The sequence below is a fragment of the Felis catus genome, chromosome D1, assembly GCF_018350175.1.
Source record: "Felis catus isolate Fca126 chromosome D1, F.catus_Fca126_mat1.0, whole genome shotgun sequence".
Taxonomy (NCBI): domain Eukaryota; kingdom Metazoa; phylum Chordata; class Mammalia; order Carnivora; family Felidae; genus Felis; species Felis catus.
This window is the reverse complement of record NC_058377.1, coordinates 64,910,780-64,936,493: the sequence shown is the minus strand read 5'-3', so window position 1 is coordinate 64,936,493 and position 25,714 is coordinate 64,910,780. Positions and strand designations below refer to the sequence as shown.

General features: G+C 52.1%; 1 protein-coding gene across 4 annotated transcripts in view; it reads right to left on the bottom strand.

Annotated features, from left to right (window-relative positions):
- Positions 1 to 25,714, bottom strand: part of TUB (TUB bipartite transcription factor) — an 87,410-nt gene that overhangs the window by 16,906 nt on the left and 44,790 nt on the right. The window contains exon 1 of one of the 4 annotated variants that reach the window (XM_011286702.4): positions 7,066 to 7,361. The exons of the other annotated variants lie outside the window; for them this stretch is intronic. Within the exon in view, the coding sequence (XP_011285004.1) occupies positions 7,066 to 7,103 (38 nt within the window). The 5' untranslated portion in view covers positions 7,104 to 7,361. Of the gene's footprint in view, positions 1 to 7,065; positions 7,362 to 25,714 lie in introns of those variants that run through there. 4 annotated transcript variants of the gene reach the window in all.

The window sequence follows — 25,714 nt, the reverse complement described above, 5'->3', positions numbered from 1 at the left end:
TCACAGTTTGTGGGTTCGAGCCCTGCGTCGGGCTCTGTGCTGATAGCTCAGAGCCTGGAGCCTGTTTCAGATTCTGTGTCTTCCTCTCTCTCTGCCCCTCCCCTGTTCACACTCTGTCTCTGTCTCAAGAATAAACATTAAAAAAAAAAAAAAATTTTTTTTAAAGAAAAGGGGACATCCATCTGAGGGTTAAGCTGACATTAGCAAAGCCACCTCCAGAACTTCTGGGTCACACTGGCAGCTGGATGGACAAAAGGTGGCTCCAGCCATGGTGGCCTTGCTGCCCAGTGCCTCTAATGTCCTTATTCGTGCAGGAGGGTACATTCCTACCCCAGGCTACTGTCCACTGCCACGGTCATTCTATAGTCACACCCAGGTAAGGAAGCTGCCTTCCTCTTCCTCTGGCCCCATCTCCTTTCCCTGATGGAGGAGAAAGATGAAGAGCTGCAGGCTTTAGCAACAGTGATAAGATTATAAGCAGAATGGACTTCACCACCGGAGATGGATGGATGAACAGAAAGATGGATGAACTAGGGGTAGGCTTCTGAAGAGATTCCAGAAACTCAGCCTGGAGGTGCCTAGAGAGCCATCCACCGTGCCTGTTGGAGCAGCCATGGGGGCGGGGGGGGGGGGGAGGGGGGGGTACGTGCAGGCTGGGGGCGGCAGTTGGGAGAAGCAACTTGTGGCCGGTGAGTCACAACGTGCCTGGCTGAGCAAGACCCACCCAGGAGGGCCGGCAATTAAAGGACCTACATGGAGTGGCTCCGACAGCAGGCAGCAGCAGGTACAGTGAACAGGCTCCTGGCACAGCACTGTTTCTAGGAAAGCCGCAAAGGCACGAGGCGAACCACGGTCCCCCAGCAGGGATAGGCTTGCACTGCCTAACCGCAATGTATCCGGGGCACACGACACCCGTCCCTGGTGGATAACGGAATCCCCGCAAACCCCAGCTGCTGAGGAGCACAATGACAACAAGGATGGCTGTCTCCAGGGAGTCAAGGAAACCCCTCTCACCTCCTCAGCAGGCCCGGGCTCCACCCCTCCAGACAGCCCTGCCTCTCAGCTCCCGCTTCAGCACCTTCCTTTCTCACCGACACTGCCTCTGTCTGATGGGCACTATTCTAGGCAGCATTAAATGATAACCACAGAGGAGACAGTAATGGCTTTTTAACAACTCGGGCTCCAATTATGGAACCACTGCCAAGCCCAGGCTGCCAGCTGCAGCCCCGCCAGGAGCCTCGGACAGGAGACAGGACACTGATGGATGGGGCCTCCAGCTGACCCTGGTGGCTCCTTCATTACAGGCATCTCCTGCTGGGGACGAGACCAGGGAGACCCAGGAAAGCACCATAAAATGGCTATGGGCACTGGGGCCTGACTTGGTAATCCAGAACTGCTGGGGAAATTACCCCAGAGTCAATCCCTCACCTCACCCTCGCTTCTACAACAAGAGATGTAATGATGCTAATGCTCAGCCATACAAATGAGGACCACGAGCCACACTGGCTCATGAGGGTCAGAGAAACCCAGGCTGCGGTGTCCATCAATCCATCCACTCTGCCCAGGACCAACAAGGTGGCCCCTTCACCTCCCAAGGAGAGCCCCTCCATACCCTCTTGCTTCCCTCCAAGATGCCCAACAGATATCTGGAGAGAAAACTGTGCTTGACAACAAATGAGAACGGGGCACTTCTTCTCCCATGGGATGGAAGGGCCAGACAGGGACAACACATTTAGGAAGCCGGTTCCCTGCCTCTCATCTCAGACGCCACCCTACATGCTCAGCTGACCAGAGGCCTGGGGGTCAGGCTACCCAGGGACAGGCCCGTACTCCATGGCCAATTCACTCTCCCCTTTTACTCCCTCATTCCTTCCACTCAATCACAGTGGAAACTGCCCCTGTCGGACCCAGGGAATCAGGGAAATGGCCTACCAGAGTTGGAAAGACCACCCAGGGGGCCAGGCCACAACCCCTGTACCCAATGCCAGACTCCCCTACCCCCACCCCCGGCACATTCAGATCTGTGGCTTTCGTTGCTTAGTGGCTGCTTGGAACATCATGGAAACAGTACGGCTGGGAACAGAGGGAGCCCCAGAAGGAAGAAGAGTCCCAGCCTCCCCGGATGGACCCTCTCCGTTCCAACCGCTGATTCCCAAACTTAGCAGGTGCGTTAAAACTGCTATGGGCACTAGGGCCTGACTTGGTAATTCAGAACTGCTGGGGAAATTACCCCAGAGTCAATCCCTCACCGCACTCTCTCTTTTAAAACAAGAAACGTAGGTGATTCTAATGCTCAGCCATGCAAATGAGGACCATGAGCCACAGCTGGTGCTCTCTAAAGAACAAAAAAGAAATTGGAGAGTTGCTGGAAGTATGCAAATGCAGCCTTATGTTCAGATGGGGGAAGAAATTATAGCCTGCAGATCAACGAGTCTTATGTAGGCCCCAGGTTAAGATCACGGGACAGGCCAAGTGAGCAGCTAGAAGACCCAGTGACCACCAGGAGCAAGCCCAGGCCACTGTCAAGTCAGGGCACATGCCCCCAGACCTATCAGGGAAAACGGGAGGATAGCACAGCCAGGCTTCCACACGGACTCGCAGGGACCAGTGATGGTCACCCATGGGCACGACGAAGCCACATGAATGGCATGCTTCTCCAGTAAGACAGACACTCAAAGATCTTTGCAACAATAGGGCATGCCATAGTCAGAGAAGGTTTCTAGCATCCTGCTTGCCCTGGTTGGCATGTTTACTGATGACCTAAAGACAAGGCAGGCCTCTCAGCAGACTTCAAATGATGCAAAGTAGAAGTGATACTAAACTGTTCATTAAGACAGTAGGGCTTCAGGGGCACCTGGGTGGCCCAGGTCATGATCTCACGGATCCTGGGGCTCTGTGCTGACAGCTCAGGCCCTGGAACCTGCTTTGGATTATGTCTCTCTCTCTCTCAAAAATAAATATTAAAAAAAAATTTTTTTCTTTTTAAAAAGACAGTAGGACTTCAGAAGACACTGGAGAGCTAACAGAGTCTAACTAACAGAAACCTAACAGGAGAAGGTCATGTCTCACATGTGGGTCCCCGAACCTAGGTCTTCCCGACACAGGCAGAATGGGGGAGACAGGGCTTGACATCAGCCTGATGAGACTTCAGGGTTCTGTTTACAGAGGCCTCAAGGTGACTAGTCAGTGAGCCAAAGCCATTCCCCGAGATGGTGAGGACTCAAGGTCAGCCACGGCCCGGGCCAGGAAGTAACAGCCTCCCTCCACTGCTGTGGGACAGGCCACACCCTGCAGGCTGCAGGTGCCTCTAGGCCTGTGCCGGAGGAGGGCAGAGACCAACCTGAGTGTACCAACAGGATGCCTGCTCCCCAAGTCCACTCTTTCACCCCTGTGTTTCCTTCTCCTTCTGCCCTAAGCAACATCAGGAAGACTTCCCAGGGGGGTTTGGGCGGGGAGTGGAGAGAGATTCTGCTCCTCGCCCCTGCCGCCACAGGCGAAGCAGCAGGCCACAGCATCCAGGGCGCCCCGAGGCTCCCCACACAGGCAGAACTGAAAGAGTCAGGTCTTGCTTGGTCAGCGGCCATTCCACTCTCCAGAAAGCGTAGTGAGGAAGTGGTGAGAGGACCCCAAAAAGAGCCAAGAGGAGGGAACACCCAGAGGCATGCTGAGGCTCACCCCAAGGAAGAACTTTCTACTGGTCATAGCCATCTGATGGCAGGCTACTGCACAGAGCATTCGCACCGAGGACTGGACAGCAAGGGCCCTTCCAGCCGAGCTTCTCATTCTCTAACCTAGGCCCACACTCTTCCAGAAGTATTCCTTTTTCTGAGAGGGGAGTACTACATCCCTCGGGTGTGCTGACAACCTGGGTGTGGAGCCAGGAAAGCCGGGAAGTCCTAAAAGCTATCTGGGGATGCCTCTTTGATTCAAAGTAGCAGGCATCTTGTCTATGCTGGCTCATGCCAGGCACACAGCCAAGAACCAGATGAGGTCCCTGCTCTCCAGGAGTTCAGGGCCTGGCTGGAGACACACCAGACAACGGCCGCACGACCATGCGGACAGAGCACTGAGGACAGGGGCTGGCCAGCACGCCCCACTCTGAATACTCCACCTGCAGCTCATCGAAGGCTGTGAAGTCAGGAATGAAGGGCATTTAATACTCAAGAACAACACAGACGGACAGAAAATGGCAGAAGTGGAAATTAGTAGTAGTAATAACAGAAACATATCAAAAGGCAAAACGCTCTTCTAATTGTTCAAACTTTATAAACTAAACGGCTCCCTTCTGAGTCAGAATGTGAGATTAATCCATAATCATTGTAAACTGAGCCACAATTACCCTTAAGAAGATTATCACCGACTGGCGTCGCTTAGAAGAAAATGAGCCGGGCCTAGGGAACACAGGTGCAACCATCACAGAGGGAATCAAACCCCCACCAGGAGAGCTAATAAGAAATCGACCGGCTTCTCTCCCCCAAACCAAATAACACGTTCCAGTTCTGACATGCTGTGACATCGGGGGGAAGACTCATACCAAAGCGCGTGCACACGTGCCCATCCCCCTCATCTGCAAGTAAACTGCCTTGCCAGTCTTCTGCCCCAGTTTTCTGTGATCACACAGGCATGTGGCTTTAACTGCAATCAGCAGCCCAGTTAACGCAAGGAGGCAACTTGCATCTCCTCCTCTCAGCCCAGGCCTCCCCATTCTGGAAGTCTACACCCAAAGTCCAGTGCCGTCCCAGGCTCGGCGCACGCTCAGAAAGACCCCAACAAGGCACGAGAGATTCGGGCAACTTCTGACTATAGCCTGCTCCCAGCTTGAGACCCACCCTCTTGGCCACAGAGCAAAAAGGCAGGGGTGACAGAGCAATGGGACGGCAAGCAGGCAGGGCCACAAGGGTGCCAAGCTGCTCCTCAGGGGTAGTCTGCCAGGGTGATAAGATTCCGTGCTCCAGGTGCAGTGTGCGGGCCCAAGAAGGGGATGGGGCGATGGAGTGGTTGGACCTGGGCTGGAATAAGTGCCAACTCACTCCTCGAAGGATGCCAGTGCCCTGGGGATTGCTGGAGGACAATGCCACTTCCCAGAGACAACCCCACTTCTCCAGGGCCCCCTTTCCTAGGGGCAGGATTAAGCCTCCCCTATTTGAGACAGGCTTTCTCTAAGACCTATGCACTTACTCTATGCATTGCTTTGGTCTTTGGCTCCTGGGAGAGGCTTCCTTGAACCACGATCTGGCCCGGCCCCCAGTCGGCCAGACCCCAACCGCACCGTCGTGTCTGTAAGTGCTGTCCCTTCCCTCCCTCCGAAGTTAGTCTGTGGCCACCACCTGCCACCTGCTCCTCCATACTCGGACTCCCACAGCACTGGAGGCCACTCAGCCCACAGGCACTACCCCAGGCACCTCTGCTGAGTGGCTAGAAAAGGTTAATGATACTCCTTGTGGCTGCACCCCCTCAGTACAGGTGTGTCAAGAAAGCCAGGATGTTCCAGAAACTACCTGTGCCCCTAGCCTGGATGCCCAGTGTAGGGTAGCAGCTCTTCTGAGTCAGCAAAGCCCCAGTTTCTTGATAGAAATATCTCCCTGATATATGGGAGACTCTGAGGTGTGACTGCATTAGGTCTTCAGGAAATCCTAGGAGTGACTTGTGTATGTGTGCACGTGGGTATGTCGGTGGGAGGAGCACCCACAAATTCTAACTTGGGAAACCCTAAAGCCCCCAAAGGAGCTGAGATTAGAGACAACAGTTCTTAAGAGAAACCCTGAATCCCCAGGCCAGTTGACAGGTGCTTGTTTGCAGAAGGATCTGCTTTTAACAAGCCTCAGGCGGTTTCAGCTGGTTTCCATTTTGGATGCTGTCTGGACAGATTATAGAAGAGCTCGGTCAGAAGTATTTCCTATCAGTGACTGGACTCAGGTCCGTCCCTCCCCAAGAGCTGGCTGTTACAAGGCGGGTCCTGAGGGTCTGTTCCTACAACCCACGGGCCTGTGCACCTAAGCAGACACTAACATAGTGGACCCTAGCAGTCCAGCACCTATTTTACACACATGCCTCTCTGGGAGGCCTAGAGACAGCCCCGTAGCCCATGGCAACCAGGAGCCAATAGGTGGCCAAGGATCTGGCGCTGCCATGACGATGAGATCTATTCCAGTGGTAAGGGAGAGAATGGAGTGCATGGGGGAAAGGCCTGCACCTGGGTGAAACCCCCCCCCACTCCTCCCCCACCCAGACCTCCACACAAGTAGCAAAGCCCAGCCGTCCTTGGGACAGACCAGAGTCTGGAAACACAGGGTGGCTGTGCTTTCTGTGTTTTCATGAGTGTTCTTATGCATGTAAAGGCAGTTCTATGTATTGTGAGTTAGTGTGCGTCCAGGTATGGACCTGTTAGCAAGTGGATTTCTTAGTCTCTGAAAGATAGGAGTAGTATCCGTGAGTGGGTAGCAGGTGTCAGGTATCGTCCCATACAGGATGTGTATGTGCACAGATAGTAGTACACCCGTGTGAGCCCAAGAATCAGTGTGGGGGGAGACGTACAGGGTGCATGTGTATATGAGCAGCCAGTGATCTTGGTTCAGAATAACTGTCTCCAGGAATTCATGCTTTGAGTGTGTGAACCGACCAGCAGGATCATCTTTGGCTGGATGCACTCACGGAAGGTGCATGCCTGCAGCTTGTACCGGGGGGTCTGTCCACGGCTACACTGGCATGTGACCCGGTGCGCTGGGCCTAGGAGGGGGCTTAGAGCAGTGCGCTCCTTCCCCAGGCGGCCACATGGCGCTGCCGGACCCAACAAGGGCCCACACAGGCCCAGAGCTCTGGACCCTTTCAGCAACCCCGGCGGACGGGAGATGAAGCAGGGCAGCCAGGTTCAGTCCGCCCGGGGCCCAAAGTTGGGATAGGAAGGCCCAGCGCCTCCAGCCCGCGCCCGCAGTGTTGGATGGGATGGATATGGGAGCCCTGCGCCCCGGGTCGGGGTGGAGGGCACCCTCGCCCTCAGCGCTGGAGGGTAGTGGGCCGGGCCCGCGTCCCGGAGCCGAAGGGGAGGTGGGACGGGCTCCCGCGTACCTGTAGGGAATCCAGTCGGAATGCGGCTTGGAAGTCATGTCTCCCGGGGGCGGGGCGGCGGCTGCGGCTCTGGAAGCCGGGGCCCGCGGGGGCCGGCGCGGGGACCCTGCTCAGCTCCCGGGCCGCCCCGGGCCGCATCCTCCCGGGCCGGGGCGCTGGGCCCCTCCGAGGCCCGCGCTGCACGCCAGGGCCCCGGCCGCGGGCTCGGCGAGCGGCTGCCTGCGCGGCGCGACGGGCGAAGCGGCGGAGTGCGCGGGGCCGCGGCGGGCGGACGGGCGTGCGCGCGCGTAGAGGCGAGAGAGGCCGGCCCCCACGGCCCGGCGCTGCTAAAGGGGCTCGGTCCCGCGCCGACCGCCGGAGTGCTGCGTGGCGGCCCGCCCCCTCCCCCCTCGCCCCGCCCCGCCCCCCGGCGGAGACCCCACCCCCGGGCCGGCGCTGGTGTTGCCAACGCCCCCGCCCCCGCGCCTTCCCGGGAGCCGCGGGGCTCCAGCTCCACACACGTGACCGCGCCCGCGCCCACCCGAGGCTAAGACCAAAGCCGCTGGGCGGGTCCCTAGACCTCCGAGCGTCAGTTTCTTCCTCTGTGAAGCCGAGATAATTCTAACTCCTACCTGCCTGCCTAGCATACCTATCTCCGCTAAGAGATGGGAACCGCTGCTCAGCTCGGGGGTGGGAAGAGGGATGGGGGAGGGGAGGGGATCCTTCGGTGCCGGAAAGGATTGCGGTCTGGAACAGAAGAGGTCCCAGGGAACCCGCTGGTCCAAACTCTGGAGGCTGGCCTTCCCTTCTTGGCCCCTTCCACTTCCCCACCCTCCCCACCCCCTCACAGGTCCCCGGGGAACCTCTGGTTTTCTGTGAAGGAGCTGCTTCCTAGCAGCAGTAGTCTTTCCCCTCTAAGCTATAGCAGTCAAGGAGAACATAAACCGTCTATTGCATTCCCAGCCCTTATGAATTTATATTATTTAAGCTACACAACAGCCTTGAGAGGCAAGTGTTTTATTTCTATTTCTGGAGAATAAAGCCTCAATAGTGCTAAGATGCCCAAGGACAGAAAGCTACAAAGCGATGGAGCTGAAATAGAACCAGGGTCTCTGTCCTCCAAAGCTCTTTCTAGGGGCTACACTTAAAAGAAAGCAAAAACTTCTTAACAAAGGTCATCTTAAAGTCTCTGAGTGCTGAGGAAGTCTTGGCTGTGACTCACATCAACTTTAAAGCAAGCCGTGGCATGATGAGGTGAAGGCTAGTGAATCCACAGCCGGCTGACAGAAGCAGGGAAGCGAGGACAGGTGATCTGGCAGCGGTCTGCTGAGGGGCACTTTCTTCCCACTACATGTGGGTGTCCTCATGTGCGCCCTGGATTCAGCAGCGCACACACCCGGGTAACCATGCCAGAAGAGGGTCTGTGTGGTGACTCCACGACACGGCGGGGGGGGGGGGGGGGGGGGGGGGTGTCGGAGGTGGAGAGTGTGAGAAGAACCAGCTCCGCTGAAGGAGGGCCCCATCCTGCTGCCCTAGGTCCACGGCCAGGATTTCCCATCCCAGGACTCTCCCAGGCTTTCCTCCTGGCGGCCTTGCCCATTAACTATAAAAACAATAACCAAATGTGTGGAGCATTTGCTGAGCTCCAGGTGCTATCTCTACACTGTAACTGATTTCATCCTCACAACCACCCCAGGAGGGAGATGCTATCATCATACCCATTTTATAGCAGAAGAAACTGGGGCACACAAAAGGCAAAGATCTTGCCCAAAGCCATAGAGCTACTCAACGGTGAAGCTAGGATTCACACACAGCAGTCTGGGTCCACAGCCCTTGCCTTTCGCCTCCTTCCTCCCTATCACCGTTCGTGCAGTGCACATGGATGCACACCCAGCCTCTTTCTTCTGATTTCTGGAGCGCACGACAGGTTAGATCCATCTCTGTCTGGTACAGCATTGACACTCTCTGAAGGCTGTGACCTCTGATTATTTATCAACCTCCAAGAGCTATCCCTGTCACAGGGGACAGAGGGCAGACAAAAGAAATCACCTCAGAGTGAGTGCAAGGGGGCAGAAAGCAGGGCTGTTTCCTTGCCTGCTGGGACATTTGGCATAGGCCTCGGTTCTGCCGATCAGGCTCCCAGGAAGGTCAGCAGAAAGGGACTGGTCCTTGCCTTGGAGGCCAAACAAAGCACTACCCTGAGGGCCTCTGTCCTGTAGGACTGGAGGACGGAGCCCTGCCCAGCAACAGGAGACTGGTCCCACCATCCAGACCATGTTCCCCAAACTTCCATCAGCAGCTGCCACTTTGGTGATGACTAGAGCCTAGAAGATTTTCCCTTCAAGAATTTGAGGCTGCTTTCTCCCATTCCCAAATTATCTGACACCTTAAAGCAATCAAAATCAAGTTGGAAGGTCTCAGGAGCCTGAAGTAATTGAATCTATTAAATAGATACTGTAGATTCTGTCCTAAGGGAGTAAAATCTGGAGGCAGAGTGAGGTGCAGAAATAAGACAGCTCCCCATGTCCTATAGAGGCTGTGTGTGCCCATGGGATGTGTGGGAGCCAGTGGGACTGTGCCATGTACGTATGAGTGTGCGGGAGAGAGAGAGAGAATGTGTGTGTGGTAAGGTGTCCCTGCCTCTGAATGGGTCTGCACAAGAATGTTTGTTGGATGGTGTGTTGATGTGTGTGCATGGGGAGGATCTAAGTGTGTGCTTCTGTGAGTTAAAAGGGGTATGTGAGAGTTCACACTCAACTCAGAACTGCCAATGGGTTTTCCTGCTCAAATAGCTCCCCTGGTTGACATTTTATGTGTATGCCCTTGGCTTCCATCGAAAAGCCACTTCAGAAAGCCACATGAGGAATACTGTACTAGGCCATGGTTAAAATACAACTGTGCTATACAATGACCCTTGAGAAAGGGCCTAAGCTTTTCAAATTTAGCCCGCGGAACAAGGTGATCTGTACCGAAATGCTGCCATGTAGCAACCCCCAACGGCCTCCTCACCACTGTCCAAATCCTGCAAGGGTGAGATATTTTCTGTGAATTTAAATTCTCCTTGTTGCCTTTTAGGCATTCTCAGACAGGGCCATGGTTTGTGAGGGGAGTGAAAGAGTTTAGCCCCAAGGAGACCCTTGTTTCTGCCACCGCAGCCGAAGGACCCCAGTGCAAGCTGCTCTCAGCGACACTCATTCAGCCAGGGAAGAAAGTTAGCACCTTCTTCTGGCACTTTGCTACTTCCATGTGAAGTCTTAAATTTTCTGTTTCTAATTTAACAGTTTTATTGAGTGTGGCTCACCTCTAATCAATTTTAGAAACAAACGGATATGAATAATAAGTGAATACCTATTCAGATTGGGCACTAAGTCCCAAGGTGCCCTGCGTAGTAGCTTGGTGTCGCATCCTTGCAGGGTGAGGAAGGCAATTCGAATCAATCATATATCCACTGGACCCGACCGGGCTCGCAGGTCCACGCAGGGCTTGGGCAGGTGTCAGGCCGGCCCAGTGCTGCTCTTGGGGAGCATTCCATCTGGCAGGAGGGACTGAAAGCACCAAGGTGCTGGGGTTACAGTACCGGTGTACAAAGTACTGGGGGCACAGAGGAGGGGCAGCCAGTGGTACCAGAGGGAGGGGAAGTCAGGTTAGGACACATCTGTCCTGAGAGTGAAAAAGATGACATTGGAATCGGGCCTTGAAGGATTCTGAGAGACTAATAAGAAAGGAAGGGGGAAGCTTACCAGTTACTGAGATTTTACAACTGGCCCAGTGCTGTGCTGGTCTCTGACCAAAGGGCATTCCAGACAGAGAAGATGACGTGAGCGAAGGCATCAGGATATGAGAATATGTGACCGATGCACTTGAAAACCAAAATGCAAACCCGTGTGGTGGCATGGAGGGTAGCTGTTCCACGTGGCAGGAGAAGGGCCTAGAAAGTTAAGGTAGGGCCAGATCCCCTGGCACCCTGGACACCAGGCTGAGGAGTGTGGATTTTATTCTAGAGCTAATGAGGCATCACTGAGGGTTTGAAGCCAAGAGTAACCTTCCCAGATGTACTTTTAGAAAGACATACTTGGGAGCAAAATGGCGGACAGAGGGAGACAAGGCCAGAGGTATTGGCAACTGCTAGCGGGCTATTTGGAAAGTCCAGGACAGAAATGAGCGGACGCTAGACCAGAGCCCAGTGTCTTTTCAAAGCCATTGGGCAGACATCATGGCAAAACTGTAGCATATGTGGACAGCCGGACAGTGCCCACTGCCCCATTTCTCCACGATTAAAGTGAGGCAGATAGGCTTACTGACATATTTGAAAAAATGCAGGCTAAGCACTAGAAGAATTAAAAACAAAATGTGTAGGGGCGCCTGGGTGGCTCAGTCAGTTAAGCGTCTGACTCTTGATTTCGGCTCCAGTCATGATCTCACGGTCTGTGAGTTCAAGCCCCACATTGAGCTCATGCTGACAGTGTGGAGCTTGCTTGGGATTCTCTCTCTCTTTCCCTCTCTCTCTGCCCCTACTCTACCCACCTGTACTCTCTCTCTCTCTCTCTCTCTCTCTCTCAAAATAAGTAAACTTTGAAAAAATAAAAACAATACGTATATTTTTCCAAATAACTGCAGAAGATAATAGCAAATTAAAATCACTACCAACATCACCACAACCAGCACAGTCCACGGGAAAAATAAAATTGTAAAGCATAAAACAAGGTAATAGGGATAAAGTCAAAAGGAATAGTGACGAAATGAATGTAAGTGGGGAGCCTGTGAGCTGGGGTCACACGAGACCATCACTTGTTGAGTACATGCTATGTGCCTGGCACTTCTCCACATGTTCCATAAAAAGCAAATAAGGGCAGCAGGTAATGATGAAATGCAACTCTCCAGTCGAGGCTCCGCGTTAACAGATACCACATACCAAAGTGAGGTGGGATGCCCCAAATGGGACTTGGAAGAGAGGCAGTGAAGACCTGGGTCTGTGACCAGGTGCCCATCACCTGCCTCTAATACATAAAAAAATATGCAAGTCTGCAAAAAATGTTGCTGGAGGTCTAGGAGGAATTTTAGAAGGAGCCTCGGGGTCCAGCGGACTCTCAGTGGGAGCACAGCAGGGTACATGGCCTTTGCCTCAAGTCCAGGGAGTGGGGCTTGGAGACCCCCCCCCAGGATGGCTTCACATGTGGCCATAATGGTCCTGAGGCCATGGGGCACAGGCAACTGATTCATGCCTGCAAATCCAGAGAGCAGGTGGGGGTGGCTGCCCTGATGGCCAAGAGGACTCTGCCGCCTCAGGGTCAGGTTTGTGGGCAAAGGATACGTGAGTATTTTGGGGGGCCCACGCGGGTCCCAGCAAGAGGATCAGATGTGGTTGTCTTAGATCCCAGTCAAGAGGACCCCCTTGTGGGAGGAGGTGACAGTGGGCAGAGGGGACAGGCCCAGGCTTCCCAGGGCCTGAGAAAGGAACCAGAGTGTCCTATGGAGGATAGAGAGCAAGCATCACTCACATCGAGGGAGCTGTGCTTACGGAGACACCCCAAACGATGGAATGGTCTCCAAGAACCTCAAAAGGCACTCACGTGAGAGAGAGGAGGAAGAATTTTCCTGCCCCTCTCCTCTCTTCTTCCCCTCCTTCCCTTCACCTTAGACCTTAGAAAGAGTCAGAACTGCAAACTGGACCCTCTCCTGCAGGCAGCTGGCTTTCAGCAGATCATGATGGGTAACTCCGCAATTTAAGATTTGCTTATTGCAAAAGACAGGACATATTAATTACTCACAGGACAACTTTTGGTTCCCTGAAAGTGGCCAGAGAAGTCATGGGACTTACCGTCAATTTCATCTAGGTTTGCGGGGGGCGGGGAAGCAGCCCCATAGAATAAAATTAAAGAGACCGTGGGAGACAAAAATAAAGTTTGCTTTATGACGACGTCTCATGAGTCATGCCTATTCACACACATGGTTCCTCTCATTGAATCCTAACAACACTATGAGGTAGGTACTATTATTATCCCCATTTTACAGGTGAAGAAACAGGAGGTTACATAACCTGCTCAAAGTCACACAGACAGTAAGTGGGAGAGTTCAAATTCAAGCTCAGGCACCAGAGAGTTCTAGAGCCACAGGCTTAACTGCAATCCTCTAGAGAAAACCAAATGATGAGAGTCTTAGCCCTTTGACTCATTAATTCCTGTTCTAGAAATCTAGCCAGGGAAATATGCAATGGAATCAAAAGTTTATGTGGTAGGGATCCCCCCCTAAGGAAAGAAAAAAAAAAAACAACCTCAAGGCAACCTGACTATTCCTGTATGTGACAACATTCCTCACAACCTTGTAACATGAGACCACTTAATCAGACTGCATATTTGTGTGTTACCATATATGGGAGACAAAAAAATAGAAAATGTATAAAAAAACTATGCCACGTGGCATTCAGGGCTCAGTTCTTCGGGGACGAACCCAACTGAGTGGTGTCGGCACGAATAAAGTTGCTTCCTGGAAAGAAAAGCCTTGGTGTCACGACTCTGTGCAAGAATCCTGCTACGTTTATGTACAGATAGTCATGACAGCTTTATTTCTAATAGGAGAAATTGGCAGGAGTTGGGGGTACAAAATGTCTATCAGTTGGGACTCGGTTAAGTAAAGAATTCTGTATTCACAGGAGGCATCATTAAGCACCCTTTATGGGGAGTTTTTAACGACAGAGGAACAGGTTTATGGGATGGGATCCTCTATTGCAGGAAATAATGTCCTATAAAGAAGCTCCACGTGCTGGCACACACATGAATGGTCTCATAAAAAGTTGCCCGGGGTGAGAGAGACACAGTCTAGTGCCATCAGCTAGGCCACCCTAGGACCACAACCTTTTGACACGTGGCTCCTCTTTCCAGGTGCTGGGTTTCCTATAAGGTCTGGTTTTCAGCTCCCATGAGCGCCTAGTAACCCCTAAAGAGCACAGAAAATACCCCTGCTCCGGTTGGGGGAAATGAACAGTAAATAAATACTGTCAGTGCACCGTGGATGTCATAAACAAATAAATAATATTTTAAAAGCTGTGCAGTTGAAATATCCTTAGTCACCTAGTGGAGTATGATATAGCAGGAAGATGACACCCAGGTGACCACACTCTAAGCCTGCAGGCACAAGAAACGCCTGCAATTTGGGGCCAGGTTATTTATCTTGCAGGGGCACAGGGTATGTGCAGGCAGGATGCTGGATCTTAATACCTGCTCGGTCCCCAGTTCCCTGGCTCCGCTCTGAGAATCTATAGTTTCCTGCTCAGAGGGCCCCCGGACTGGGGCTGGGGGCGGGGAGACCCATCTTGGGAAAACTGTCACTCCCAGACAAGTTCTCCTGCCCACTTTCTGACAGGGCTTCTGAGCCCTGCTCTCCAGGGAGCAGGAACTGAAGTTATAAACACAAAAAGGCTTCTGAGGAGGAGCGTCCAGGCCCCTGAGCTCAGCCTGCCCGAGGGGTTTGTTTTACTGGCATTATTGGATTTGCAGATAAGCAACAAGGAATTAAGCTGATCAGGAAGAGAGGGACACAGTTCTCATTTGTTCATAATGCAGGATTTATCTAGCAGAGCCCTCTCCTTTGTCAAACAGAGAGCCAGTGCCTTCATATCCTCCAGCAAAGAACATTTTATATTGTAACCTTTCAGAAAAGCCTATGAGTGTGCGTTTTTGACCTGTTATTCTTTCTCACCTAGGAAAACCATGGTTATTTAAAATGTGAAATGCATTTTAAACAATCCTACTCTGAATTCATAAACCAATCTCTCTAGCAAGAGGAATCAGACCCTGAAATGCAATTTGAACAATTTGCAAAGCGTGTTACTTCCAATACGGCAACATTTCACTCCACGGCCTTCCCTTTTGCTGCAGATGGTTCACAAATATCAGACTAGAGCCACCAGGTTACTGAAGAAGCAGTGTCCTGAAAGGCAGTGCTATGGGACTGGAGTCAATAGTTTTACCTCTATGGCTCAGTTTTCCCATCTCTGAAATGGGGATAAAAGTTCCAAGACCTATAATAGTAGCGAGTATAGAGGAAAGAACACCTTAAGTTCCAGTGCTGGCTCTGTGCTGTGTGACCTTGAGTGAGTATGTAGCCTCTCTGTGCCTCATGAAAATCAGTGGGTAGAACCATTTTGAAGGCTACCTTCCGGTACTAAATTTCTCTGATATTTTGACTTTACAGGAGGACTGGTAGCAGACAAAGGGTTATGGTTTGCTCTACTCTGAAATAAGGATTAAAGTCTTATATTGTATAGAAGAAAGTGAACATATGCTAGACTTAGGAGAGCTAAACTCTTGTCCTCTCTGTACTGCTAACTCACTGGGTAGCTAGGGACCATGGGCCCAGACTTGCCTCAGTTTCTTCATCTGTTAAGTGCATGTCTTATACTGCACAGGGTGTGTGAGGCTGAACTGAGAGAAGGAGTGTGAACCTGTGACCGCTGGGTCGAAAGTCCAAAGCACCATGAAGAGGTGCCAACAATTAGTAATTAGAGCTCCCGCATGCTGAGCCCTCACCTGGGACTGGCACTGTGCTAAGTGTTACTGTATTCTCTCACTGATGCTCACAGCAACCCCGAGGGGCCACCGGGCCCTCAGAACAGCGAGGATTTACTCGGTTCAGGCCAAAGAACTATGCCTCAGGGCCCGTGCCAGGCTTTGCTGAGGATGAGAACAGGAAGTCCCAGAGGCGGCCGCTTTGCCCGGGCCGCCTACCCCCCCGGCACTGCCCAGCTCTGGCACAGGGAGGAGGCCATGTGTAGCCCCTTCCAGGCGCTGAGGGGAAGTCTGGAGAGCTGGTGGCATTGGGCGGGGCAGGATCCATTGTTGCCTTTCTCCAACTCCAGGCTGCTTCGGATCTCTCTCTTCATCTCTCCCTGATTCCTAGTCTCCACCACAGCCCACCTTCCTGCACATCTCCTCTGCAGGCACCACCCTCCCTGCTGCCAGAGAGCCTGCGCCTTCCTGATCCTGCCACCTTGAGGCTGGCAGGGAGCAGGGGCCCTGGAGACAGGGAGGGGTTCCACTCAGCAGCATGAGGCCCTGGATTCTGACCTGGTCATTGTAGGTCATCGTTTTGGGGGTTTTTTTGTTTTGGTTTTTTTTTTTTTTTTTTTACAGTTGACTTTTTAAAATTGTATTTGAGAGAAAGAGAGTGAGGGAGGGAAGGGCAAAGAGAGAGAATCCCAAGCAGACTCCTGTCAACACGGAGCCCGACACAGGGTTGAACCCACAAACTATGAGATCACGACCTAAGCCGAAGTTGAATGCTTAACCGACTGAGCTACCAAGGCACCCTTACAGTTGACTCTTGAACAATGGGGGGTTAGGGGCATTGACCTTCCCACACAAGCAAAGGTTCACATATAACTTTTGATTCCCCCCAAAACTTAACTGCTAATAGCTTACTGTTGAGCCTTACTGATAAGGAGTCAATGCATGTTTTGTATGTTATATGTATTATATACTGTATTCTTACAGTAAACTAGAGAAAAAAGATGTCAAGAAAATCATATACGTGTGCATTATTACACATGACATTTACAGTACTATACTATATCCGAAAAAAATCTGTGTATGACTAGACCCACACAGTTCAAACTCATGCTGTTCAAGGGTCAATTGTATACCCTGGATTCTGACCTGGTCATCGTAGGTTAGTCGGCCCTGTCCTGGCTCTCACATTTGTAGGGCTTTGGGTGTCTCTCTGGAGACAGGCAAGCTGGGCCTGCCCTCCAAATGAACTTCAGAGGTCTCCATTCCCCAGTGGGCAGGACCCTGGGAGGTGCCCAATCACACACCCGGTCACCCTCTGCTCTGCCCCAGCCTCCTGATCACCTGCTCCAAAATCCCCCAGGTCTCTATAATGTGTCCCAGCTCCCCATACCCACACCTCAGCCCGTCTGGTTTTCATGAGCTATTGGTACCCATTTCTCTGGCTCTACCAACCTGTCCTCAGCTTTGCCCCACCCCCACCTCTTGGCTGTGACACACTGCAGGATCCTCCTCTGGCCCCCCACCAGGACAGACCCTTGCTGCTCCCTCAGTAGCACTGAAGATGCCGCTAATGTCTTGGATGTTGGGAAACCTGAGTTCCAGGGCTCAGTCCCTGGCCTCCTATGACACCAGACAAGTCCCGTCCCAGTTTTCTTGGCCTCAATGTATCAATTTGTGAGATTAATGTCCGGGGCCTTCAGTATCACTAGAGTTCCATTATCTAGGGCCCCAACAGTCAATTTATATGAAAAGGACACACATTTCCAATTGCCCTTGGAGAGTAGAGTAGAGAACACTCAGATCAGGCTCACCTTGATCTCATACCCCCCGAGCCAAAGGTACGATGAGCAGACACCTATCCCTTATTCAGTCACACGCCCAGAAGACACACGGACGGTGCAGAATGCACCCTGGCAAGTGAGTCTGATTTCCCTCCCTCCCCATGAAAAAAAGTAGGGGTGAAGTGTGCATGTGAACAACCCAGTGGAAAAGTGAACATCCATGTCCCAGAGAAACTCCAAATGGCCACGAACGTGTGGTAGAATGGGTACTTGATATCTCCCCCATCCTGATATCCAATCCATCACCAGGTCCCGCTGATATTAAGTACTAAGTATCTCTTTAGCGGGTCCCCTTCTCACCACCGCCAATGCCACCACCATCATCCAAACTACTTTGTCTGTGGATGGGACAAGCTGTGGTGCTTCAGAGTGGACCCTGGAGCCGGGTCTGCTGGTTCCAGACCGGGCTGAACCACCAAGTACCTGCGTGCCTGGGAACTTGATAGTTAATATATATGAGCCACCGCAAACAGCGCCTGGCACATAGTGAGGAGACGTGTGACTTAGCTGTTGTTACATAATGCTGTGCACCCCCTTTCCCTCTGGCCGCCCTGCAGTCTGTTCTCACATGGCAGCAAGAGTGATCTTTTCACCGAGCAAATCTGCCATTGCACCTGCTGCTTAAAATCCTTACTGACTTCCTTGCTCGCAGACCAAAAATGTTAAAGTGTTACCAGGCTGATCATGCTTCTGTTCCCCATACTGGCCTGCTTCCAGACAAGCCAAGCTCATGCTCTTTCCAGGCCTGCAGGTGCCATCTCCTTGGTCTGGAATCTACCTCTCACCCCACTGCTCCCGGGCCCTGGGCCCTGTTGCCGAGCCCAAGGTTGTGGTTATGTATTTTTTAAAAGTTCCTGAGGGCAACACTGATGAATAGTCATTAGTCTACTGTATTAGAAAGGAGTCATAATTTATGTTATTGCAAGTGATATGCTGTATGGGGATCCTGAAAAAACATAAAGGGATCAACGAGAAGATCTCTAGAATCAGAAAGTTCAATAGAGTTGCCAGATAAAAAGATAAAAAGGGGAACCTGGGTGGCTCAGTCAGTGAAGCATCTGACTTTGGCTCCAGTAATGATCTCATGGTTTGTGAGTTCAAGCCCCCCATCGGACTCTCTGCTGTCTGCACACAGCCCGCTTCAGATCTCTCTCTGCCCCTCCCCCTCTTGCACCGTCTCTCTGTCTCTCTCAAAATAAATAAACTTTAAAAAAATACATAAAAAAGAAAAGCCAATAACATTTCTGTTATTACAAAATAATAAAGTTTAACAGAATGATAATGAAGACGATATCATTTACGATGGCAAGACTGTGTGTAAAGGGTTTTAAAACAATATTGATGAGACTTATTTGTGATTCATATGCAGAAAATGACAAAATAATGGAGATTCTCAGTATATTCCTATGTGATTAGAAGACCATTTTAAAGACAGTACTCCTTCCTAAATTACATTTCATTTAGTTCCAAGCAAAATACCAAGGGGATTCTGGAACTTGATAAGGTGCAGGGATTTCTTAAGGTTCCCTTGGATGGCGATCTAAAGAAAGGTGGCTGAGCAAGCTGGTTTGTGAACGTGGGCTCTATGAGAAGAAAGCCAAGGGACCCCCCCCCCCACCCCGCCTTGACTTGCTAATGTCACTCAACGGTGTTTCTAAATTTTGTCTCACAAAGCAGTTGGGTCAGTGATATAATTAGGTGTCCACTCTGTACCTCAACTGAGTGTTTTCAGCAGTAACAGGCTCTTAAGAGGAAAGGTAACAGCCCTTTGGGAGAGTGGGCAGTGAGAGGCAGAGCCTTGCACCAAAGCAAAAGGATCGAGGGGTGCAGACAGACTCATCAGGAAGTCAGGCCCGGGCCGGGGAGGTGGGGATGTGGCCAGAGACAGCGGTGCATGTGCAGAGCTCCCGTGAGCCAGGCCCGCTCCCCAGACTTCCCCACTACACAAGAGGCTGCCCAAGGGGTCCTAGTCTCAGGAAAAGCCACAGTCCCAGGAGAGCAGAACAGGGGACGATGGTGGGGGGCGGGTAGTCAGGGAGCTGGTGCCACTACTTCCTTGCTTGCCTGTTTCACCCAGTCGAGGGGCCTCTTCTGTTTTCAGAGACATGAGCTAAGAGTGCTCAATACAGGGGCACCGGGGTGGCTCAGTCAGTTAAGTGTCCGACTTCAGCTCACGGTTTGTAAATTTGAGCCTCTCATTGGGCTCTGTGCTGACAGCTTGGAGCCTGCTTGGGATTCTGTCTCTCCCTCTCTCTCTGCCCTTCCCCTACTCTCTCTCTCTCTCTCTGTCTCTCCTCTCTCTCTCCCTCTCAAATTAAATCATTAAACTTAAAAAAAAAAAAAGAGTGCTCAATTCAGGGGCATCTGGGTGGCGCAGTCAGTTAAGCATCTGACTTCAGCTCAGGTCATGATCTCATGGTTTGTAGTTCGAGCCCCGCGTCTGGCTCTCCACTTCGGCATGGAGCCCACTTTGCATCCTCCCTCTCCCTCTCTCTCTGCCCCCTCCCACAAAAATAAACAAACACTTAAAAAATTATTAAAGAGTGCTCAATTCAACTGACCTATGTCAATACTCCAGATTAGGGCAGCCTGGGATAAAGTCGTCACTGCCCTTAATTCCTGTAGAAAACCCAGGTGAAGCTATTCTGGAAGCCAAAACAAAAGTAGGTAAGAAAACAAAGAAATTCTGATAGTGACAGTTAACGAGAGGAGGACCAGTTCCACTAGATACTAAAATACATGCTAAAGCTACCACGACTCAAACTGTGTGGTGATGGACACGGATCACACAGCAAACTTCAAGGGAAGAAAATAAGTAACCCAGAAACACACCCCATTCTCCCCAAGAACTTAATTTAAATGTCAGTTACCCGAAAAAGGACACTCAATAAGATAATGAGAACGCCCAGTGGTGAAAACAAAGGGGTGAAGTGTGCACGCAGTTATCTGGAAAGCTGGGAGGACGCTGCCGCTCTAAGGAGACGGGTAACTGCTGTTACCACGGCAGGTGGCTGATGTAGAGAAAGAGCAAAGAGAAAATACAGCAGCTCAGCAACACAGCCAGGACTCTGGCTCAGAGGCCGGGCTCTGAATGCTGCCAGCTTCCAGGGCTTGCCCCCTTTCTGGGCCTCAGTCCAACGTTGCAAAGATAAAGGATTAACGCAGATGACCTCTACTGGCCCTTCCAGCTCAGCCATTCTGGGACCTGACAAGGTGGGAATCATTCCCACTTCTGGCTTCTGCAGCAGGACTCGATGGGAGAACAGAAAGACGCCTGGCCCTTTCCTGCCCCAAATCACCAAGTGACGCCATAGGCTGGCTCTGTTCATTCAGCGTTGGGGCTCGCTCGGCACCCAGCCTGTCGGTCACCGGGACCCAGAGATGAATGAGACACGGCGCCAGCGTGTGAAGCCCACCGGGCAGTGGAGGACACGGCCCGGGTGGACGCAGACACAACAGAGGATAATCCCAGGTGGACAGAAGTCGGAGGTCTGGGCCAGTGAAGGTCCAGAGCTGTGGGGGCACAGGGGAGAGGGAGGTGGGGTCTGGCCGGGGTGGGGGGTATCACGCATGGCTTTGCAGCAGAGGTGGCATTTGAGGCTGCATTGAAGTTCTGTTTGGTTTGTTTGTTTTTAAGAATGTATTCTTTTTATTTTAAGTTATTTTTTTATTGTAGGGAGAAAGAGAACAAGCAGGGAAGGGGGCAGAGGGAGGGAGACGGAGAGCTAGAGGGTGAGGGAGAGGGTGAGGGAGAGGGAGAGGGTGAGGGAGAGGGAGAGGGAGAGGCAGAGGCAGAGAGAGAGGGAGAGAGAGAGAGAAACTCCCAAGCAAGGTTCACACACACTCAGTGAGAAGCCTGACACGGGGCTCAAACTCATGAACCGTGAGATCATGACCTGAGCTGAAACTAGGAGTCGGACCCTCAACCAACTGAGCCACACCCACATGCCCCCAGACTGAAGTTTAATAAAGGTAAAGGGGGAGACACAGGAGGCAGGAGGGTGTTGAGGTAGGTGGTGTGGCTGGAACCCGTGAGCAGGAACTGAGGGGGAGGATAAAGGGGAGGTTATTTGGGGCCAGGCTGAGTGCTTGGCCTTGAATCTCTTACCAATGGGAAACCCCAGGGGTTGCTGGCACTGGGGACATGACATCGTCTAGCTCTGTGAGGGAGAAAAATCACAGCAGCCCTTGGAGCAGGGATCTGGGAGCGGGCTCACCACTCCAGAGTGGCCTGGCCCATGGCAGAGAAGGGGGCGGGGGGTGAAGGGTCCAGGTGAGCCCGCGGGACCAAGGCAGGATTACACAGGGGTAAGAAAATCACAGCCTTTGGAGACAATTTCTGAGGCCAGATTGCCTGGGCTTTTTTCCTGGCCCTATACTAATGGGGTCTTGGTCTATTTATTTAACCATCCTGGCCTCAGTTTTCTCATCTGCAAATAATCGGAACTATTTCTTAGGCATGTCAGGAGATTAATGATTTTATAGAGAAAGACAAATATCATATGAGTTCACTCATATGTGGAATTTAAAATACAAAACAGATGAACATAAGGGAAGGGAAGCAAAAATAAGATAAAAACAGGGAGGGGGACAAACCACGAGAGACTCTTAAATACCGAGAACGAACTGAGGGCTGCTGGAGGGGTTGTGGGTAGGGGGATGGGCTAAATGGGCAAGGGGCATTAGGGAGGACACTTGTTGGGATGAGCACTGGGGGTTGTATGTAGGTGATGCATCACTAAACTCTATTCCTGAAATCATTATTACACTATATGCTAACTAACTTGGATGTAAATTTTTAAAAATTAATGTAAAAAAAAGAAAGCCTTCAGAATTGTGCTGACGTAGTAAGCGCTCTGTAAGAGGTGATGCCCTGATAATGGTGATGATTAGGGGAGAGCTGCACATCTGAGGTGGGGCTGGAGTGCATGGGGACCCTCTCCAGGAATGTGGTGGGAGGAGCAGGTTTGAGTCCCTGTTTGGATGTACTAGGTTCCAGCACCTAGTACACGGAGCTTAGTTGGGGGGGGGGGCGGTCAGAAGATGGAAATTCAGGGAGTCGTGGGGGAAGGTGCAGACTGAGAGCTGGGGAGGGCTGACGGCAGAGGTTTGAGTTTGTAACTGTGGAAACAAGAAGAATCGGAGCTCCCTGAGGGCAGGCATCTTCCCTGTTTCGCTCCCCGCTGTATCCCCTGTACCTGGGATAGCGCCTGGAACAAGGCAGAAGATTGATAAAAAGTTGCTGAGTGAATAAGTGAGCGGAACTGTTCCAGTCATCCACTCCAAATATTAGGCACAGAGTGATAACAGGAGCTAGCATGTATTAGACACCTACTACGTGCTAGGCACTGTGCTAAAAAGCTGCATGTGCAAGGTCTCATTTAATCTTTATGGCAGCCCTACAGAGAAGGTTCCCATTTTACACTTGAGGAAACAGGTTCCAGAAGGTGAACTTGCCCAAGTTCTGGCACAGCTAGTAAGGAGCAGAGCAGGGTCCGAACCCAGGGCCATGTGATCCCTGTAGGTGCTCTCCTTGACACGGGTGAGCAAGAAGGAATCTGGGGAGAAAAGAGTTCGCGGACGATCCCACCGTGCTAGAGCCCCAGTGCTCAGTAAAGAGTGAGTGTTACTGATCTTGTTGGTGGAGGAAGGAGCCAGAAGCAGGAGCTGGAGAAGCAGGACCTAGTTAGTGTCAGACTTACAGACCAGTGTCTTCCTGGAACCAGATGCTGGGCGAATGGGGAGCAGATGAGGAAGTGGGAGAAGAGATTGCTGGGGTTCCAGGTTCAGAATGGACGTCAGCAACACAGGGAGAGCAAGGACGCCCACCTTTCCACGGGGATAGCTGTGCACAGGTGTGTACAGGTGTGCACATGCTGTCAGGGGATCCAGGGAGCCCACAAGATCCTGAGTCTTCCCAGGAGGTGGAGACAGGAGGCCATTTGCAAGGTGCATGTCTGTCTACCCAGCAGGGACCGAGCTAGTGCAGGCAGATTTACACGCCTTCAGAGTGGTTTTGTGACCACAGCCAAAGTCCCGAACACTGCCGGTATTATTGGTGTAACAAGTAGTCTAGTTCCTAGACCATAAACTCCATGGGACCAGGTCCAGCTCTGCCCCCTGCTGCACGCCCAGCACAAGCACAACATCTGACACATGAGGGCATTTTCCAGAAAGGGGCTCAAAGAGTCAGACAGGCTAGATCGCCTCAGGTCTCCAACTTGCAGGTGACAGAATGGGATTCAGAAACCCGGAATCCTCTTGCCCCACAGCCCTGGTGCCTAGAGCAAGGTGGCTCTGGGGGAAGGCTGAGGCCGCTTCAGGGCCTGACTCTCCAAACATCTGCATCCTTTGCATGGTCCTCCTGCCCCCAGAGAGGAGTAAGGTCCAACCCCTGTGCACAGTGAGGCACCAGGTGTGGGATCAGGCCCAGGGCACTGGCAGATGACGTGTCCAGAGACAGAGCCCAGGGCCAGCTCCCTCTGGACTGCACGGACTTGCTTGGTACCCCTATCCTCACCTACTCCTGACCTGTGCTGGGCACTCCCTAAATCCATCACCTCTCTGCTGCCTGCCTCTGGTAACGGCTCCTGCAGGGAAAAGGCTGTCCCACCAGGGGCCAAACCAGATCTCGGCCCAGCGCCTGAGCAGACTAGCTGGCACTTGCCACCGTCAGAATCCCCTATGTGAGAGAGAACTGCTGAGTGTCCCCTGGGCCCCCACAGGTTCCAAGGACTCCAGGGCAGCTTCCTCCTGGGCCCTCCCTCCTCAGCCACCTCTAGGATGACACGATCAGACAGAGTGAACACTAACCACCATGCATGTGCCCTGTTCCATGTCTGTCAGAGCCCAAGCTGGGCTCGGGGTCACAGAGAGAAACTCCCCAAGTCGATATGATTCTGGAGTCAACAGAGGTGTCAGCAGCCACAGAAACCACACTGCCACGAAAGTATGGGCCCCTGCTATGTGCATGAGTGGTCCTAGTGAGCGGTACATGTATTCTGGCTACTCTTCACCCAACCTCTGGGAAGTGAGATGTGAATATACCCGGTTTTCAAATAAGGAAACAGAGGCTCAGAAACCTGCCAGCATTTAACCCACCAACTTGCTGCTTCCCATGTTGTACACCCAACCTGAGCCCCAGGTCAAATTAACCCAGAAGCTGAGGTTCTATTCCAGCTTAGCAGGGAGCATGCTGCCCCTTCCACCATGCCCCCCCGCTTCCCCACTCCCCCACCCGAGGACCTCCTGGCCCAGGGAGGAGGTGTACCTGGGCCTAGCAGACATTCAACCTGCTCTAGGTACGTGAAGAGGCAAAAGGAAGGAAACCGGCATTTGCTGAGCAATAACTACGTGTGCTGAGCACTTTAGTGTATTTTTTTTTTTTTTAGAGGGAGAGAGACAGAAAGAGAGAAAGAGAGAATCCCAAGCAGGTCTATGCTCAGTGTGGAGCCTGATGCAGGGCTCGATTCCACGACCCTAGGATCATGACCTGAGCTGAAATCAAAAGTCAGACACACAACCGACTGAGCCACCCAGGCAGCCTCATGTATTCTTTGCTAATTTAATCTTTTCAACCATGCTGTAATGAGTATCTCCATTTCACAGAAGAGGAAACAGAGGCTCGGAGATGTTAAACTGAGGTCATGTGTAGTACCAGGATTAGACCAGCTTATTTGAATCTGAAGTCCATACTTCTGCTGCACCAAACCATTTCTCAACTCTGTCTAGTTGCCACTTGGGGATTCTGGGGGTACCTACACGTCTCCTCTGTCCATTAGCACCTGCCTCAGCCCCACCAAGCTGGCCCCATGAGCAGCAGGCCAGGAAGGAGAGGGAAAGGTGATTTGCTGACTGCCCAAAGCCTGGAGGACCTAGGTGGGCCCAGGAGATCTCCCTGTTACCCAATGACATGCTTGCCTTACCTTCAGCCTGACGCCCACGATCTGGGCTTGCCCTCTGCAGACAGGAGCCCTGGCCAAACACAGCTGTTGGGCTGGAAAGTGGATCCCCTGGCCAGCTTCTGCCGATTCCCCTCTAAGAAGCTTGGCCCTCTTGTCTGTACCATATACTGACCCTGTGTCCTACCCTCCCCCAGCATCCTGCTTCCCCATGGAGAGGCCCTTAGTACAGAAACTGAACCCCCGTGGTTGTACAAACTGCCTACTGCTACTGCTCCAGCCTGCCCAGAATACCCTGGAATGTCCATATCTGTCTCTCTGTTCTCAGGTTTTCTGAGTCCTTTGACACTGTGACTTCAGCCTCACGTGCTATGCAAGTTGCCACTGCCCACCACCCACGTCTGCTCAGACTTGTCTTCCTCCC